General features: G+C 40.5%; 1 protein-coding gene across 1 annotated transcript; it reads right to left on the reverse strand.

Moving 5' to 3' along the window:
* Positions 1-300: 300 nt before the first annotated feature.
* On the reverse strand, positions 301-18,752 carry ghitm (growth hormone inducible transmembrane protein). Its single transcript, XM_062975818.1, has 9 exons — positions 18,534-18,752; positions 14,041-14,202; positions 11,955-12,054; positions 10,847-10,958; positions 9,206-9,347; positions 7,282-7,390; positions 5,105-5,293; positions 2,174-2,351; positions 301-1,527 (listed from the first exon to the last, which is right to left on the reverse strand). Exons 2-9 carry the CDS (start codon positions 14,167-14,169, stop codon positions 1,440-1,442), a joined length of 1,047 nt encoding a protein of 348 aa, XP_062831888.1. The 5' UTR covers positions 14,170-14,202; positions 18,534-18,752; the 3' UTR covers positions 301-1,439.
* Between the last annotated feature and the right edge of the window lie 277 nt (positions 18,753-19,029).

Raw genomic sequence — 19,029 nt, forward strand, 5'->3', positions numbered from 1 at the left:
AAGTGGAATAAAATGCTGTAGTTCAGTAGTGTGAATAAATTGATATACTTAGGCCCGTTCTACACTGTTCTTATATCCCAGGATCTGATCCCAGATTATTTGCTTTGAACTTAATTATATGAACTCCCACTGCCACATAATCCGATATCAGATCGTGGGATATAAGGACAGTGTAGAAGAGGGCTTAGATGTGAAGATTGTATTCCCAGCAATTTTCCCTAATAAAAGTTAACCATCATAAGATTATATATTAATCATTTTATCTAGGCTCTTAACATCTTAAAGAAAACAAGACTGATACATTGTTGGGCTGAGATTTTATTGTTTCAAGAACTGATTCATGTCGACTTTAAGAGATGGCAGAAAAAAGTTACTGAATTGCAGTCATTAAACAGTAAATGCCACAGCATTTAGATTTCCACAATTTTCAAAATAACATTTGATGACAAATTTGTTTTCCCAGCTTTAAAAATACTGCAGTTGTAAAAGTGTAATTCTTAAATAACAGGGAGATCCTAACTGAACATCTTTGGAAATTGCTGCTTTGTTGTTTGGGGAATGGTGCTGCTTACTTCCCAGGATGAAATCAAAGAAAAACTGTCAGTTCATTGATAGCGTCTGGAATTGGGAACAGAGGGGGAAGCTTAATTCAAAGACAAGGCTGTGTCCCAGTGTGGATCTGAACAGAAAATAGGAGGTGCCAAAAGTGTTCTTTATTTGTTCTGCCATTCGAGATATTCACTCCACCATCTGTACTTTACTTCACTTAAATACTGTTTCTGCAATCTTTTGGAAGACAAACTGCGCAGACATGATGGTAGCAAACCCAACATGGCAGAAACACTATCTGGCTGATTAGCTCCTTATTTTTCTGCTTAAATGCAAGGAAGGCCCTACAAAATTATCCCTTTAGAGCACTTCTTTATTAGCTATTATTTTTCATCAAACACAGAGGTGCTACATTCAGTTGAAATGAAAAATTTGGTGTAATTAATTGTGTACCACTTCTTGAATTCACACTGGCTTTGACGCTTTGCACCTTTTGGCTGGTGCTTTATGTAAAGCTAGACTGTAGCACTGCACAGACTTTCACCTTTTGGGAGAAAGGAACAAAATTTACATCTACTACAGACATAATTATATTGAAATGAACTTTGCTCCCATATTAAAAATAAAGCGCAAGGAGGTGAAAAGTGACTGAGTCGCATGCCAACAATCCTGTTTCCGCTCAGCTCTTTTAAAAATTAAACAGGAAACTAACAGTCAAGTCACATTATACTGAAAACACCTGAAAGCTCATGTTGAAGTGCTTAAAACATCTGACTCCTACATGAAAGCTGCTTGTACACAACAATAGTTTTATTTGATATTATGCACTAAGCAGACAAGCCAAAGTGTTTGATGACCCATCATTACAGCCTGCCAGAAGATGCTGCCTTCTACTTCTTCCTCATGCCACCCCCACCAGCAAGCATGGTGGCCACCCTGATGAAGATGTTAAGAGTATCCACATAAATGCCCATACATCTGAAACAAAAGAGGAAGAGACGCCAGTTAAATAACAAAATATAGCAAAAAGTAATTTTTATTGTGACTCTATGCATAATTAATTTGACCAATACAGAACAGGATAATGCTATGACATCACCAACACGTCCTAATATTTTAACTCAACTCCATTCACTGTTCAGCTAAAACACACTTGTAAAGCTCGTAAACAATATTAATTTAGATTAAGTTTTAATAGCCATTATGCCCACGTGCACATCCTTTAGCTACCAACCCCTTCAAAACCTCCTTGCTTAGATGTCCGAATTTTGTTCATACTCAACCTGGTCACTTAGATAAATCTAGGGTTGTCAAAACACACACACAATGTTTTACTATTGTTAACTGAAAATGTGAGGGTTTCAAATCCATCATCCTATCTACTCTCATTGTCCTCCCAACTTACAATGACAAGGAACGTTTTAGCAAAGAGTATGCAACTGAAGCTGCAGAAATGCAGGCGGATCTACTACTAGCAGTCTGTGGTTTCACTCCTTGCTAACCTGGAGGCAAACACCAATCAGTTCAAAAAGGGGTTGGAAACAGTATGAGGCTCAAAGGATGCACTTTACTCTTAAACCGATCCTATCATTTTGTGTTAAGCTTAGCAAGAGAAAACACTTACGAGTTGATGGGATCATACTTTTGCAGTCCTACACCATACATTGGTAGAGTTTCTGCACGCTTCACAACTTTCTGAGTATCGTAGAGCAGAAACAAACTAAAAAGAACCAATCCACCATAAACAGCCACAGAATAAAGGCCTGCACCAAGGGCAGATGTCGGAGGAAAGAACATGGATCCTGGAAAACACATAGATGGGCAATCAAGAACAAAATGTGTAACATTAATACCCACTTATACTATGTTTTCACTGAGTTTTCAACTGCCATATATACATTACCATGGGCAGCATTGTGTCTGAACAACCTATCAAAATCAGCACTAGGATCATGGGGCAATCCTTATTATAACAGACTTCAGTCAGTCTTCTGTATCTATGGGTTCAACGTTTGTGGATTCAACCAACCACATCTTTAAAACATTTAAAAGTTAGCAGAGAATATGTCATTTGTGATCCAGTTCATTCCTGGTTTGTTAGCACACAATTGTCAGAGTAATCATGAGGGGAGAGTTTTTGTGACTTCTCAGTCATCAGTAGTTTATATAAAAGGACTTGAGAGTATGTGGGTTTTGGTATCAGTGGCGGGTGCTGGAGAAAAAACACATGGATACGGAGGGTCAACTGTCCTTAGATAAACCTCCACTTTGTCTTTTGTCTACTTTTATACATCAATGCAAGGGACAAAATAAAAAGGAAGGGATGTATTAAAAAATAAAAAAACAATGCAAGTTTCAAATCAGCCAACTGGCTGAGGTAATTGGCTCTAGTGCAGTGGTTCTCAAGCTGTGTGTCCCCAGATGTTTTGGCCTTCAACTCCCAGAAATCCTAACAGCTAGTAAACTGGCTGGGATTTCTGGGAGTTGTAGGCCAAAACACCTGGGGACCCACAGCTTGAGAACTACTGCTCTGGTGGCTCTACCTTAATACATGCCTGGAAACTTCAAATCATAATAGAGTATGAAAACATTAAACGTAAGTTTCCTTTTCTTGCTACGAATGGGAAACTTCAGTAAAATTATTCTGCAATGATCAATTAAAACAATAGATAACTGTGTAACTCGCCTATTTTAATCAGGATAGAAGTTTACTGAGGATAGGCTCCTGGTCCCTTAGCTTTCCTACAATCTCCCAAAGCCCTGGGATTGCAGAAATAACAGCAAGGGCAAAGGGCTTTCCTTGCTGTTCTCTTTAAAGCTCTGTTTAAGATGGCAGGTGGTGTACTCTTGCATTAGCTCTTGTGCTAGCTCGTAACACAAATCCCACCTCGCATGTCAAAGCAAAAAAATAAAAAGATCAACCAACGGATCATATCTCAAAAAACTTGTAAGTTGGTTTGCTTGTAGGTCAAGGTTTCACTAAGTCAACCTCACCTATAAGTCAAGGATAGGGGCCAAAATCATGAGTTTTGATTTTTTTTTTTTAATCGTGTCAGAAGCAAATTGAGAATATACTGCAAACTGTTTCTGGTGTGAGAGAATCGGCTGTCTACAAAGACGTTGCCCAGGGGACACCCGGATGTGTTACTATCCTGTGGGAAGCTTCTCTCCTGTCCCAGCATGGGAAGCTGGGGCTCACCCTGTCTCGCAGATTCAAACTGCCGAACTTCAGGTCAGCAGTTCAGCCGGCACAAGAGTTTAACCCATTGCACCAACGCGGCTGCATGGGCTTTGATATGACCCATGGATAAACAGTCATTTCACATAGGAGGAAAAAGCACAAATGCCACTTCAGGGACCCAGCCACTCCTGACTATCAGTATTGGCACATTTTTCCACACAGGCATTTAAAAAGACCAGTAGCAACATTGTGACAGACCAGTGGTTCCCAAACTTATTTGGCCTACAGCCCCCTTTCCAGAAAAAATATTACTCAGTGCCCCCCTGGAAAGGGGGCGTGGCTTAGAGGGGTGGGTGTGGCTCCTGCTCAAGAGGGAGGAGCTGAGCCTCTCCCCTAGTCCAAGATGCAGGGCTGGGAGGGGAAGGTGGGTAGGGCCACAAATGGGCGGGCAGGACTGGGATGGGTGGAGTTACGAGCTCTGAGGCAGGACTGAGCTTCTATCCCTGTCCTGAGAGGCCTTTCAGGACTAAAGGGCGGGGATGGGTTGGGGGCGGGGCCTCTTCCCAAGAACGTGAGACAGGGCTGAGCCTCTGTATACCTCCCCTGAGACCCTTGTTATAACACGGGGGCAGGGTATAGAGGTTCAACCCAGTCAGGCACTTGGAAAGAGACCCCGCCCCCTCTAGCCCCGCCCGCTGTGTCCTGGTAGGCATCACAGGACAGGGATAGAAGCTCAGTCCTGCCTCAGAGCTCGTAACTCCACCCATCCCAGTCCTGCCCGCCCATTTGTGCAGTCCTTTCTCGGGCTCTTGGAAGGAGCCCCCCCCTTCCCTAGCTCCGCCCTCTGTGTCCCAACAAGTGACTCAGGAGAGGTATAGATTCTCAGCCCAGTCTCGGATTCTTGGGAAGAAGCCACGCCCACTCTTCTAGCTCCACCTCGTGTCCTAACTGGCGCCTCAGGGGCTCAGCCCTGTCTCCAGCACTTGGGAAGAGGCCCTGCCCCTCCCCTGGCCCTGCCCCAAATGCACCTGTAGCCATCACCGCCCCCCTGGATCGCTGCAGTGCCCACCAGGGGGCAGTAGCGCCCACTTTGGGAATCACTGTGATAGACAGTAGAGAACTCAGGGCATCTTTTAGCTCCTTCATTGAAAGACTAAACACTCATCTTTTGCCTATTTAACTCAGAGAAAGGGATGGTTCCCTTTTTGATGAGAGTTTAAAGGTACAATAATTAGCTTGACTTGTGGACAAATTAAACCAGGCTTCTTGGATCAATTTTTGACTAAAATTTCTAGATTTATACATGGGTATATACAGTATACACTCAAATAACTTGTGCACTTAAGGCAAACTCTTAACAGATTATCTATTTACCGACAGATGATGCAAGTACGAAGCCAAAGCCGACCCCCAAAGGTGCTCCCATGTTCAGAAACTTCTCACTTGGTGCACACATGGCCACAGTAGACAGGCCACCTACGATTCCTGCTGTATACCAAGCAGCTCGGATGAGCAAGGGACCCCCCAAAAGAGTCAAGGGAGCTACCACAGCACCCATAACACCTAAGTGAAGAAAGAGATGGTGTTATTTACTTTAAGTACAAGGTTCTTCTCTTTTTGCTTTTCATTCTTTTTTATTTAATATGGTAAGATTACATCATATAGAGCACTACAAAAAGTAATTCTGGTGAAATGTTTGTCTTCAGGGGGGATGCTCTGCTTTGTATGGAACCCAGTATAATGTCCAAATTGTATGAGGTTATGCCATAAATCATTATTACATGTCCTCCAAAGGTTCATGTCCTCGGAAGTTAGGCAAACTGGGACAACTGCTGCATGCAACCATGATCCCAGCTATAGATAATCAAAACACCCTTAAGAGATCCCAGATTAGTTTGCCATTCTTCGTTATGGGCCAGCTACAGCTAAATGGCATGAAACTAGGGAGAATTAAAACAAAATACTCAAAACAGAATTCCAAGTTGTGCAACAGTAATCTCCAAGGAGACATAAAACTAAAACTGCAAACATGTATGTTAAGTAAGAGTAGGTTTTTTTTCTTTTCAGTCTCAAAGTCCTTCAAGTGCATTATCTCAGTTATTCCCACATTACTATTGTTAAAACAGAAAAACTATTGAAAGTGCAGAAAGGAGGGGAAAAAGTGTCCTCCAACATCCTCCAGTATGATTAAACCTGAAGTGATATTGCAATCAGAACTAATCAAAGGGAATTTTCAATTCAGAGCACACACAATTATTCATTATATCACACCTCATACTATATGTCATTTATAATGTGATAAATACCTTTGAAACAGATACTTCATCTACTTGTGTGCTAAACACAATCACACAATCATACACATAATATTGTATATCTTCGGGCACACGTCCATCATATTTTGGGATGCTATTATCAAGTGACTGTCAATGTTTTAGATGAGGACTCATGAAAATACCACAAGAAAGGGGGAGCCCAGAGTCCTGTGTGTGTATGTTTTGGGTCCTGGCCATTTTATATTTAAGGTTTCGGACACCTTATGGCATGTGTCTCCAAGTTTGTACATGGACACATATTTAGTACTAGTGCATAGACACATACTTAATACTAGTGCAGGATAATAATAATAATAATAATAATAATAATAAGTAATTTCTTTTCTTACCCGCCTCTCCTTGTGGCGGGTTACAGAATAATTAAAACACAGAAATATGTTACAAGTTAGTATATGTATAGATAACCTGTTGCTGTGTATGCAGTTTAATAGAAGAGAAAAAGAGCTCTTTCATCATCCCAATAATAAAATGCAAATGTAACTGATGAGAATTGAAGAGCAATTCTATCCAAAATCAGGCCTAAAGGGTGAAGCCATCTCCTTAAATCTGATGGGGATCTACACCAAGAAGCTATTTAATCGATAGCTATCTTGGTTGAAAGGGAAGAAAAGTGCCATCTCTCTTAGAATCATGATACTTTGCAATTCTGCAACCAAATTCCAGGGGTTCTGTATCGGCCAAGACAGAGTGGAGGGACCCAATATTTTAGAAAGCTCTCTTGGGAATATTTTTGATCATGCAATTAACTGTTAACTTTCAGTCCAATTTTGATTACTGTTGACTGCACATTTAACCAATGCAAATTCAAAATCTGACTGCTTTGAGAAAGGTGTTCAATACAGAAATGTTGACAAATGATATATTTAATAATAATAATAATAATAATAATAATAATAATAATAATAATAATAATAATAAAAATTGTGTCAGGAGTGACTTGAGAAACTGCAAGTCGCTTTTGATGTGAGAGAATTGGCCGTCTGCAAGGACTTTGCCCAGGGGATGCCCGGATGTTTTGACTATCCTTGAGGGAGGCTTCTCTCATGTCCCCGCATGGAGCTGGAGCTGATGGAGGGAGTTCATCCGCGCTCTCCCTGGGTTGGATTCGAACCTGGCAGCCTTCAGGTCAGCAACCCAACCTTCAAGTCACAAGGCTTTAACACACTATGCCACCAGGGGCTCCAATAATAATAATGAGAATTGCAAACTACATACCTGCATGCAGCATCCAAGCCAGATGTTTAGGGACAGGGCTTTGCTCATAATCTATTGATCTAACCAACATCCCAGCTCCAATCATTGCTGCAAAGGTTGCGCCTATTGCCTGTAAAAGATTATTATTACTAGTAAATCATTTCTGCAGCCATTTGAGCTTTACAAAACGTATTTATTTATATCCCACCTTTTCCTCAAAGCTAGGACTCAAAGCAGTTTACAAAACTATGATAACAATTTATATAGTTAAAGTAAGGTGAATGGAAGCTGCTGCATACACAGCATGGTTTCTTTTAAGAGTTGTTCATGATTTTAAGTACTTTACATTCCTATTACTTTGTCATTAGAGACAACACACTACTACACTATCAAGACGACCCTCTAGTGGACAGAAGGAACCTTCATTGATTTATTTTTCATATGAAAAAGGAAAACACTTTCTGACCATTATCTCTCCTAGGAAACATTTTGTACTGTTGTTTAAGCTACTCCACAAATGGTTTGTTCACAACAGAAAATCATCTCTCTCTTCCTCTCCGAAAACACATTCTTACTTTCTTTAAATGTGCTCAATGGTCCTACATCCCTCCAGAGAAGAGTCTGAATGCAGGGCCGACATGGGACAGATTGTTCTGTTCATAACTCTTCTGATCAAAGAACTGTGACAGCAAAAGATCCAATGATACCAATGGATCTAGTCAATTTGGTCTAGCAACTTTGACTTAATGCTTCTGGAACACGGCCATACAGCCTGGAAAACCCACAGCAACCCAATGATTCCGGCCATGAAAGCCTTCAACAACACATCATCTTTTTTTGTGTAAGGCTAATTCATGCATTCTTAGACTTTCTAACAGTACTGCATGATTGTAGCTAGAAATTTAGGGCAGTGATAGTATGGCATGATAGCACATTCTAGTTAGTGTGCTTGGAAAAGCCCTTCCCCTTTACAGTGACACGATAAATTCAAGTTGGGCCCACTACGTAGCACTACTTACTTCATCTCATCAGTTTCCCACTGATAAGCACATTAAGAAGATAATCTTCAAAGAGATTTTAAAAAAACGAAGGGTGAAAAGCAGTGAAACCTTTAAGACCAAATACTTCAAGGTGAATCTTAAATTGTAATATTACAGATATCACTATTTCTGTCTCTCACCATCTTTCTATAATGAATCAGAATGACATGGCTACCTCTTTCTGAACTGTAAAAAGTAATTAAACTATAGATCAGAGAAAAGTTACCTATTAAATTTGGGGAAAACTGTATTCATATAATAAGCTTTTTCTGGAATCATAATACGACAACACCTCTCTCCAAATGGACATAGGCCCCATAACAATATTGTAATAGTTGACACAGCTGTTTAAGTAGCTGAAAATGTACAAACCTAATTTTTTTATTCTGTGAGAGTACTTCATTCTATAATTAGTCACAGAGAAATATGTGCCTATTGATGTTCTATTTGAGACAGAACAGCTCTGGAATATGCCTACATTCCCTGAGAGGCTGATTACTGCTCTTGAGAGTTGTGGTCTGCTATATTTTACACTGGCATATATCTCCAGTATTGACCAGGTGTCGGGGGTACTGATCTCCCCACCCTCACTTTATCCCTTCTTTCTCTGTCCCTTCTCTCATACCTTTTTCTCTGTTTTTCTTCCATCCTTCCTTCTCCTTTCCTTTCCTTTCCTTTCTTTCCCCTTCCCTTTCTCCCTTCTCCAACTCTGAAGGAGCCTACTGCTCAATAACTCCATGGCAACATGGCTCTCCTTGCAGCTCTTTCCTCCCTTCCTCTCTTTCTCTTTTACAGAGAGCCACTTCACCTAGCAACAGCCTTTGTAGTACAGAAAAATGGACAGGTAGACAGACATACTATGACTCTGACATATACAGATAGGTAACACACGAAAAGGATCTTACCAACCAGGAACCCCTCATCATTAAACTCATGAGGGCAGGAGATCTACTGACTAGTACAGCAGACATGGCCGTCAAGCCAATGCTTCCTGCAAAATACATGTAGGTGGAGCGGATTCTGTCCTTCACATACTGTGGCCAAATACTGGGAGCAAAAGAAAATATAGGTGTGAAACATTTTATGGAGTCAATATGGTAAGCAACCAATTCAATCCTCAAAATAAAAGAAAAGGTCTCTAATGCCACAGACTCACAATATAATTTAGCTTGGTGACCACCTTGCTCCCTAACATAGTCTGTGTTATCTGGGAATACTGTGCAAACGAATAGTTTAATATCAAGAACAACAACAGACTGACTCCAGAATCGGTTGTGCACAGAACACAACCATTAAGTCAACAGATTCTCCTACCCTCATTTGAAAAAATAAGTTCTCTCTAAACTTTTCTATGGCATACTTCCATCAGAAGCTAACAACAGAGTTCTGCTGTTGGATCTAGAAATGCAACAGAGGTGTTTTTTCTCTAGGTATTTTCTAGGTCCTTTTGCATGATTCTATTATCTACTTCCACTAGAAGTAGTTTCTTTCAATAGGGTTTGCCATTAGCCATTGATTTACATTTCCATGGTAAGTTCAGAAATATATCATCTGGAAATGGAAGTTGTACTGTAAAGCTGGATTGGGCTTTAAGTTTGAATACTTCATTTCATTGGAAACATCATTTGCAAGGCACAGCAGAACATACCTTTTCAAAGCAGTTTGGGGTTTTAAAATATATCCTGAAAGCAATTCAATTGAAATATGTTTGCATACTATACCTCATTATAACTACCTTTTGGGGGATAATTTGCACTTAAATAAAGAAAACTATGTCGCTGTTAGAAAGAAGTATCTTCCAACATCTTTTCATATTACACCAACACACCAAAACAACAGATAGAAAAGGAAGTGTGTAGACCGTCATTTCAAATTTCTGGTCTCACTGGGAAGCAATTTTTAGTTGATCTATTTGCCAATAAAGTTTACAGTTTGAGTTACGATAGATAAAATATTGTAATGCAACAAGAACAGTAATCCTAATGCACAGTAACAAAAATTGCAACACCTACTGTATAAACTGTATATACTCATGGAGAAGTCTAGAAATTTTAGTCAAAAATTGACCCAAAAAACCTAAATTGATTCATCCATGGGTCAATCTAAGTGCTGCACCTTTACTCTTATCAAAAAGAAACCACCTCCTTTTTTGAGTAGAGTAGCAGAAGGCCTTTTTGAAGTCTGGGAGATAAAATGGCCATGACAGCGTTGGTGCGTTCCACTTTCTGTGGAATAACCTTCAACTTCTTTAAAGGTCATATCAAAACACATAATTTTGGGCCCCAAACCTGCCCTCAAACTATAAATGAGGTCAATTATACATGAATATACACAATGTTTCTTCAGTAACAGAACTTTCCTCTACTCCAATTTCCAGTTTCGATCACTGTTTTTAAAATTGATTGTAGTAATTAGAAATCCTGTTTTTCCTATTGTTTTTTATGATTTAAAACAATACTACTTCTACACAGATTTTCACCGAAACAGCTCTAGTTACTTTGTTCTAATTTACAAAGCTTAAAAAAAAACTTTTAAGGCATTCTTACATGGCTTTTTCAAAGGCTCCAACCTCATTGGACATCCCTAATCCATAATAGCAGAGGGCTCCAAGACCAACAACAGCGCCTCCAGCAACAATTAATCTTCCCATTCGATCAACTGGTAAGAGAGAAAACAGTAGTGAACCATCTTTATCTGTGTTTGCCTCACAGTTGGGATAATGTAATTTCTGAAATATGTGTGAGCCTGAACATGGCCAAATACGTGTGCTCATAATGCAGAAGAGTTATAAGACAACTGAAATCAGAGAATAGAGCTCCTGCTGAGTAACAGCAAAGTGGAGAAAGCTCCATAAAGAAGAACATCTGAACAACTTTCTACTTGCTGTATTAAGTTTTCCTCCACTTAGCAGCTTTCAGATATGATGAATCTCAACTTCTACCACCTTCAGTCCATTGGACATGCTTAGGGTGATGGAGGTTGTAGTCCAACGTATCTAGTAGGTGAAGGCTACACTATGCTATTCTTATGGTATTTAGCAGTCTCTGTAAACTGCTTGATCCCTGTCTTATTTTACAGTGTGTCCCGGAGAAGAAAACGAGAAGAGGAACACAGGAGATGATACTATCAGTTCCGGAAGAAACTGCCAACAATATCAGAGAAATTTACTGTTTTGTTTTGTTTTGGCATTTTAAGTTTTAAACCACCCTGAGTACAGCCTATGACTTGTAGAAACATATGTAAACAAAGAAACAAAACATCTTTGATATGGCACCTTGAATTATGCTTATGACTGCTTGAAATAGTTGAAGGATGCAGATAATGTTGGACTAAAACTCCTAGCATTCCTTATCATTGCCTTTGCCTGCTAAGGCTACTGAAAGTGGTAGTCCAGTATTTAAAGCACTACATAATTCTCATCCCCATTTCAGACATATTGCTTGTGTTGAGTTTAGACATCATCAAAATCAGTTTGGAAACAAAATAATTCCAAAATGTACTTATTGCAACATTTTAACTGCATGTTGATTTAAATTGATTCTATAGTAGAAATATAATAGGACACCAACTTGCTGATTTCCTGTTGTCTCTAATTTGGAATTTTACCTTGCCTCTTCTCTGACAGATAGTAAACTTTAAGGAACACACACATACTTTTAAATGCTGTCTCCATTGATGGTTCAAAAGCAGCTTCTTTAATTTCTTGTCCAGTTTTCCCCCGCCGTATTCCCATCCTAGCTCTGGTGGCATATCCCTGTTGCGATAAAAACAGATTCTAGATTGCTATTCAAAAACTAAATGGACCCCCCTTCTGTACTACAATCCCCAGAATTCTATACTAACAAGGGATTCTGATTGCTGCAGTCAAAATGCTATTTCTCTCATACCTAAGTAAGTATAACTGATAAGTATGCATATAATTAACCAGAAAAGTCTACTATAATGGATAATAGCTGTTTTAGGCAAGAATCAAACATGGGCAAAAAGGCAACTGAAATCAGAATTCTTTCTGGCCTTGCATTACATGTAGCGACTAAAATATAATTAAGCACAAAGAGTAAATCTTATAATAGGTTTTAGAAAGCTAAGCAATTCAAATTATTTACTCAGTAAAATATTTTCCTATATTATTATTATTACTTACACATGAAAATTAGATTCTGAAAGACAGGAGAGTCTATAAGCCTAAGGTGGAAGCAAATCCCCCCTACCAAGCAAGTAGTAAGAACAGATTATGGAAAGGGACTTCTTAAAATGGAATATTGAATCATCTCTTGACTAGTGCAAAAGTTCAGAAATGCCATGGCTATTCTCAAGATTGCATTATTCCTATACAACCTTGTGAGGACACATCAGACAATGTGATTTTCTGGATGTGTTTTCTCATGTTGTCTCTCATAGTTGAGGTCTACCTATGTCAATTACAGACCTCTCTCATCTTTTTAAGTGGGAGAACTTGTACAATTGGTATCTGACTAAATACTTTCCCCCCCCCACTGTAGTATACAATGCATGAAGGGGTGGCCTAGGATGGGATATGTCAGAGGCTGTACCATGCAGGAGCTAAGCTATTAAATATAACAGCCTGGATTAGGCAGTAGAATGTGAGACCGTCCATGCTGTAGCAGCTTAAAATCACTTTAACATCCATAGCTCCATCCTATGGAATTTAGAGGTTTGTAGTTTGTTGTGGCAGCAGATCTCCGACAGAGAAGGACCACTATCTTACAGACTTCAAACATCAGAATTCCATAATACTGAGCCAAGGCAATTAATGTGATGGCAAATTGCTTTAATTCTGCCATGTGGATACAGCCAAAGTCACCAACTATTGGAGACCATATAGGAGGTTGCTACTGCACTCATGGTCTTCTTGTGGGCTTTCCTAAAAGTATCCTGTTGAAACAAAATGATGGATGAATGAGGAAAGCGGGAAATTTCTTGGCATGTTGACCAATCTAGTATCAGCCTCGCTCTTTTATCAGCAGGAGAGAACAAAACCTGTCACATACAAATTAATTACACTTTCCATGTTGTCTGAATTTGGAGCGCTGTGCTCTGTTTTAATTACAATGACCAACACACATTTTGGTGCTAAAATGTTAGGCTGTTTCTGGGTGCATTTTACACACTGATTTTTTTTTAAATGGCACCAGTTTTCACCTATCAGCTCATATGTCACATCCCAGTATTCATCTAATTGTCCATAAAAAATCATAACCATATCAAGGAAACTAGAGCTGATGCTGTCTATACAATGCAATTTTCTGAATCAGCCCCCAGATAACCCGAGGAACAGGCCTAAAAACCAAGACACCAAGAATTTATTTTGGTCAGGCTGTTATACTTAGAAAGGAGAAAGTGAGAAGTAGGAGTGTGCAAACCCAAAAGTTGGATGAACATGTTTACAAAGTAGGAAGTGATATTTTCATGTTGCATTCAAATAAGACCAATAAGTCACCTCTGCCCCGAATAGAAACAACTGGACTCTACTGCACACAACTGCACTTTTCTATTGATTCTCACATGTCACCTTATTGATAAATGCTTATGTTGCATTGCATATTGGCATTCTAATGTTTAGATCGAGGCCATTTCTGGGTTTTTTAAAGGAGAAAACTTACACCACACACTAATCTGTATAGTGACTGACCAATCTGCACATAAAGGCTTTAAGAAAAATCCAAAGCATTAAAAATATAAATCTCAAAACAAGGATTCATTTTCCAAAGATACCTACCTGATAAGGTTGCAAGAGCCACTGCTTGGTCTTGAGAGTGGAATTCCTCAAGGCCGGAGCGTGAGTGATGGCAGGGCCGAGGCCTCTGCTTGGAAGGGCCCGGAGGCACACCAACCTTGCTGCCAACATGATTGCGGCAGTCAGGCCAAGGACAAGTCCTTCCTGTAACAACATAAAAGCAAGACAATTAATCCCTAGCAACTGTACTATAGATGTAAGGAAAAGGGTGGCATAAAGAAGCAGGCAAGTTCTGTAATATTGTCATGTAAGAGCAACTGGATACAATAGTGCCTCATATCAGGCCACTTACTCTACTAACTCTGGCTGACCAATCTCTAAGATCTCTAGCAAAGGTTCCTTGTAGCTCCAGTACTCAAGATCCCTTTAATTTGGAGAAGCCATGGATTTAATATGGAAGAAAAGAAATTTTGACAGGGAAAGCTAGTGTTTCAGTACTAAATTGTAGTTCCTCCCCATTTACAGAAGCAAAGGATCATGTTCAGATAAAGACAGCAGACTCTCTACATGCTGACAGGTTATTTTAAAAAATCTTTCGCCTGTCAACAAATACAAGCCAGTTCCAAAGAAAGAGTTCCAAGAGAAGAAGAGGGCATTTAAACTTGCCCTGTTTCTTTACAAAACTAGAAGGCTGCATAGTTTTAAAGGTGAATTACATACGCTGCAAGATGGAGTTGGCACATGGCAATTTTAGGGATGAGGAGTGTTTGCAGATTTTGGAAGTTACTGTTTTGGACTATAATTTTCCAATATCCCCAGCCAATATGGCTACTAGTCACGGCAGCTGTCCACCCCTGCCCGGCAGCCAAGACTACTAGAAATTACTCCACACCAACACATGGACCCCTGTTGTTTCCTCCAAGTGCATTTAATTAATGCAAAAGTAGCAAGGATTCAAGAGAAATGTCACTCAATTTTCCATCTACTTCATAGTTTTATGCCTTCATGTTTACAGTTTATGACAACACTAAAGTGGGTTTATGACCATCACATGGTTTTCTTCAGAGGGGGCTTGTTTTTACCTTTCCTTTGAAGTTGAGAGTGTGACCTGTCCAAGGTCACCAAGTGGATTTCCATGACTGACCGAGGACACACTTTAACTCCAGTTATAATCTTACTCAAACTGCTGCACCACATTGAACTTTGCAATTACTATAAATTCCAAATGACTACCTGACATTAAGTACATGATGATGGCATCTTGAGCTAAGAAAATATTATGCAAATATGACCTCTTTCCCCACCAGAAGAACTGTGTCCTTCTAGATGAAAAAAGAAAATACAAAACTTGCCTGTGATTAATTTCAACTGGACTTTTAAACAACCAAATCTAAGTTAAAGAACCACTACATCAAAGAGATCTCTGAAGTGTGTCAAGGAAAGAGCTGAAGGAAAAATCATATTAGTTTTTAACCGTGCTCTTATTAAGAAAGGCTGGTTGTTTTTATATTATAAAATATCTACATGTGAATTGTGAATCTATGAACACCTAAACAGCGGTTGACTGACAATGTTAAGAAGAGGATTCTTACTTAAAATGCATTCTTCTTCATACTTGATTCTAAGTCACATTTGTAAAATGTGAGATTTCTAAGCAGCCAGATGTAGGATTGAGGTTTTTAACATAGAAATTAAAACTATCACATATTTTTTTTTGAAAACAAAGTCTGCTTTCAGCTTTTCCACGTTCTTAAAAATAAAAAGGCAGAGTAATAAAGATGATGCAAGAAGGAGTAACACTTCTTGGCATAGGACTCTACAAGGTGTTATCATTTCTTAACAGGCAACTACATGCTGAGTCATAACTCATGGATGGCCCATGAGGTCTCTTCCAACTCTACTATTCTATGATAACTATGTGATGTCATAATGAGTTTAAAAAACATGTTTACACTATAGTCGACTTTTTTTATTTAAAAAAATTTCAGAAGATGCAATTAGGAAAAATTATGCTGGTTGATATTGCAATCTAGAACCAATTTCAGGACATTATTTTGGAAATGTAGCATCAGTAATATCTATAGTATTGGTAATATATGTGTATGTATTTGTATATATATATATACATATATATATATACATATATATAGGTAGTCCCCAAGTTACAAACATCTGACTTACAAATGACTCATAGTTAAGAACCAGGGTATTTATTTATCATGTCAGAAGTGAACCAAGGGTACAGTTGTAATGTATTTGAAAAGACAAACAAAGTTAAACACTTGGCATTATACTAAATGTCTTTTGACCAGTAGCTAGCCACTTGGAGTGCCTCTGATGTTGCTACTGGAAGTGAATCTACCCCTCGGAAGGAAATTTTACTCTTGAAAGAGTTATCATGGGAAAAAGGTATCTCCACAAAAGCTTTCTCACTAATCCTTGTTTCCACAACAAGCAATTTTTTTTTCAAAATCCAATTATCACAAGGACAGAAAGTGAGGTGAAATCTTCTGAACAGGGGCACAGACTGCAAAATAACCCCCACAGGGGGTGTTCACCCTTGCACAATTAAAACTTGTATGCCAACTGTTTCCATTCCTTGAGAAGCCAGATCTGACCACAGTGGTACATGCCTTAGCTACATCCCATCTGGATTACTGTAAGGCGCTCCATGTGGAGCTGCCTCTGAAAAGTGCTAGGAAACTCCAGCTGGTCCAAAGAGCTGCAGCCAGGTTGCTGCCTGGGGCTGGCCACAGGGAGCAGACAACCCCTCTGTTGAAGCAGCTCTTCTGGCTGTCAGTCTGTTTTCAAGCACAATTCAAAGTGCTGGTCATGACCTTTAAAGTCCTAGATGACTTTAAAGGTGGTTCTCAACCTGGCCTTCGACTACGAGAAATCCTAACCACACCTCCTTGTAGGAATCTGTCCAGACTCTGAGATCTTCAGGAGAGGCCCTACTTTCGATCCCACCTCTATCTCTAGCTCAGTTGGTGGGAACGAGAGAGCGGGCCTTCCTTCTCGGTGGCTGCCCTTTTTTCCCAAGGAAAAATTCCCAGAATGGTCCCCTCCTTGCTGTCCTTTCGGTGGCAAGCAAAAACCTTTTTATTCAGACAGGCTTTTAAAGATGAAGGGTGTTTAAGAGCAATCAAACGGGTGCTGTGGTTTTAACTTTGAAGGTTTTTATTATTTTTATTGGGAATTTTTTAATACAGGTTACATTAAATTTGGGGCCTCTGGTGGCACGGTGAGTTAAAGCGCTGAGCTGCTGGACTTGCGGACCAAAAGGTCCCAGGTTCAAATCCCAGGAGCGGAATGAGCGCTTGCTGTTAGACCCAGCTCCTGCCAACCTAGCAGTTTGAAAACATGCAAATGTGAGTAGATCAATAGGTAACACCGCTCCATGCAGTCATGCCAGCCACATGACCCTGGAGATGTCTATGGACAACGCCGGCTCTTCGGCTTAGAAATGGAGACGAGCACCAACCCCCAGAGTCGGTCACGAATGGACTTAACGTCAGGGGAAACCTTTACCTTTTATATTAAACTCTGCTTCAATGTTCGTATATTTGAACATTTTAAAATGGTTATGCTGATGCTTTTATGTCAAGCGGCTTTGAGTATTCTTTGCGGGAGATAAAGTGGGGTATAACTAAATATAAAAAGGTAAAGGTTTCCCTTGACGTTAAGTCCAGTCATGTCTGACTCTGGGGTTGGTGCTCATCTCCATTTCTAAGCCGAAGAGCTGGCGTTGTCCATAGACACCTCCAAGGTCATGTGGCCAGCACGATTGCATGGAGCGCCGTTACCTTCCCGCCAGAGTAGTACCTATTGATCTACTCACATTGGCATGTTTTCGAACTGCTAGGTTGGCAGGAGCTGGAGCTAACAGCGGCCGCTCACGACGCTCCCGGGGTTTGAACCTGGGACCTTTCGGTCTCCAGCTCAGTGCTTTAACGCACTTTGCCACCATAGTATTGATAATAAATGATATTTACAAAATGCACAGTTAAGATCCATAACAACATAATCAAAGCTAATACAAATACAGGGCCTCCAAAACCCAAAACACGCCCGGTCCCAAGCATTTCAGATGAGGGAGGCCCAGCTTGGACAGCATTTCTGAGGCCCCTTCCACACAGCTGAGTAAAATCCCCCACATACTGCTTTGAACTGGGATATATGGCAGTGTGGGCCCAGATAACCCAGTTCAAAGCAGATATTGTGGGATTTTCTGCCTTGATATTCTGGGTTATATGGATGTGGGAGGGCCCTGAGAAAAACGCATTAAAATGTGTCAGGAAGACCAGCTGTAAAACAAGGAGCGTGCCTCAAATGCACTGAGGCGACAAGGGTCACGCTGACGCAGTTTGGAGGCTGCGAAAAAGTCAGTCCCAGAATTAGAAACAAGAGATAATGAATTATTAAAATAAGGGCCCCCTATTTGGCCTCCCATCTTGTGTGTAAAGGCCTGCTGCGCCATGCTATGAAGGCCCCTTCAGAGAGGGCCTCTCCTGCTTCTCTTGCGACCCACTCACCTCTTCGGCGTCAGTTGCGTCGCGTACCTGTCTCGCCGGCAGCAAAGCCTTTTGGGAGGAAGGGAGGCGAGCGCCCCACCCGCGCTCTCATTGGCTTCGCGCCGTTCCCGTGACTCTCTTCCGAGATGGGCACGCCGTCTCTTCGCCGGCCATCTTAACTGAGGTCAAGCATTAGAGATCTATCCGGGCGCGTTCGTCAAATGGCCGCCGCTGGCTGGGAAACTTCTAGAGGTCCCGCCTGGGCTAGGGCTGGCGGGCCTCCATTGTGGTTACTGCGCCTGAAGCTTCTGCGGCCATGTTTGTTGAGGTCACGGAAGCGTCACTTAGGGACGCTGACGCTGCGCATCTAGAAACTTCTCAGCTCAGTAAGCAAGTCCCTCTCCAATAGGGGTCGGGTGCTGGGAAGGGAAGACTGAAGGAGGAACTACTTTCACTATTTTATCTAGCTACAGTAGAGTCTCACTTATCCAACATAAACGGGCCGGCAGAACGTTGG

The sequence above is a fragment of the Anolis carolinensis genome, chromosome 3 (assembly GCF_035594765.1).
Source record: "Anolis carolinensis isolate JA03-04 chromosome 3, rAnoCar3.1.pri, whole genome shotgun sequence".
Taxonomy (NCBI): domain Eukaryota; kingdom Metazoa; phylum Chordata; class Lepidosauria; order Squamata; family Dactyloidae; genus Anolis; species Anolis carolinensis.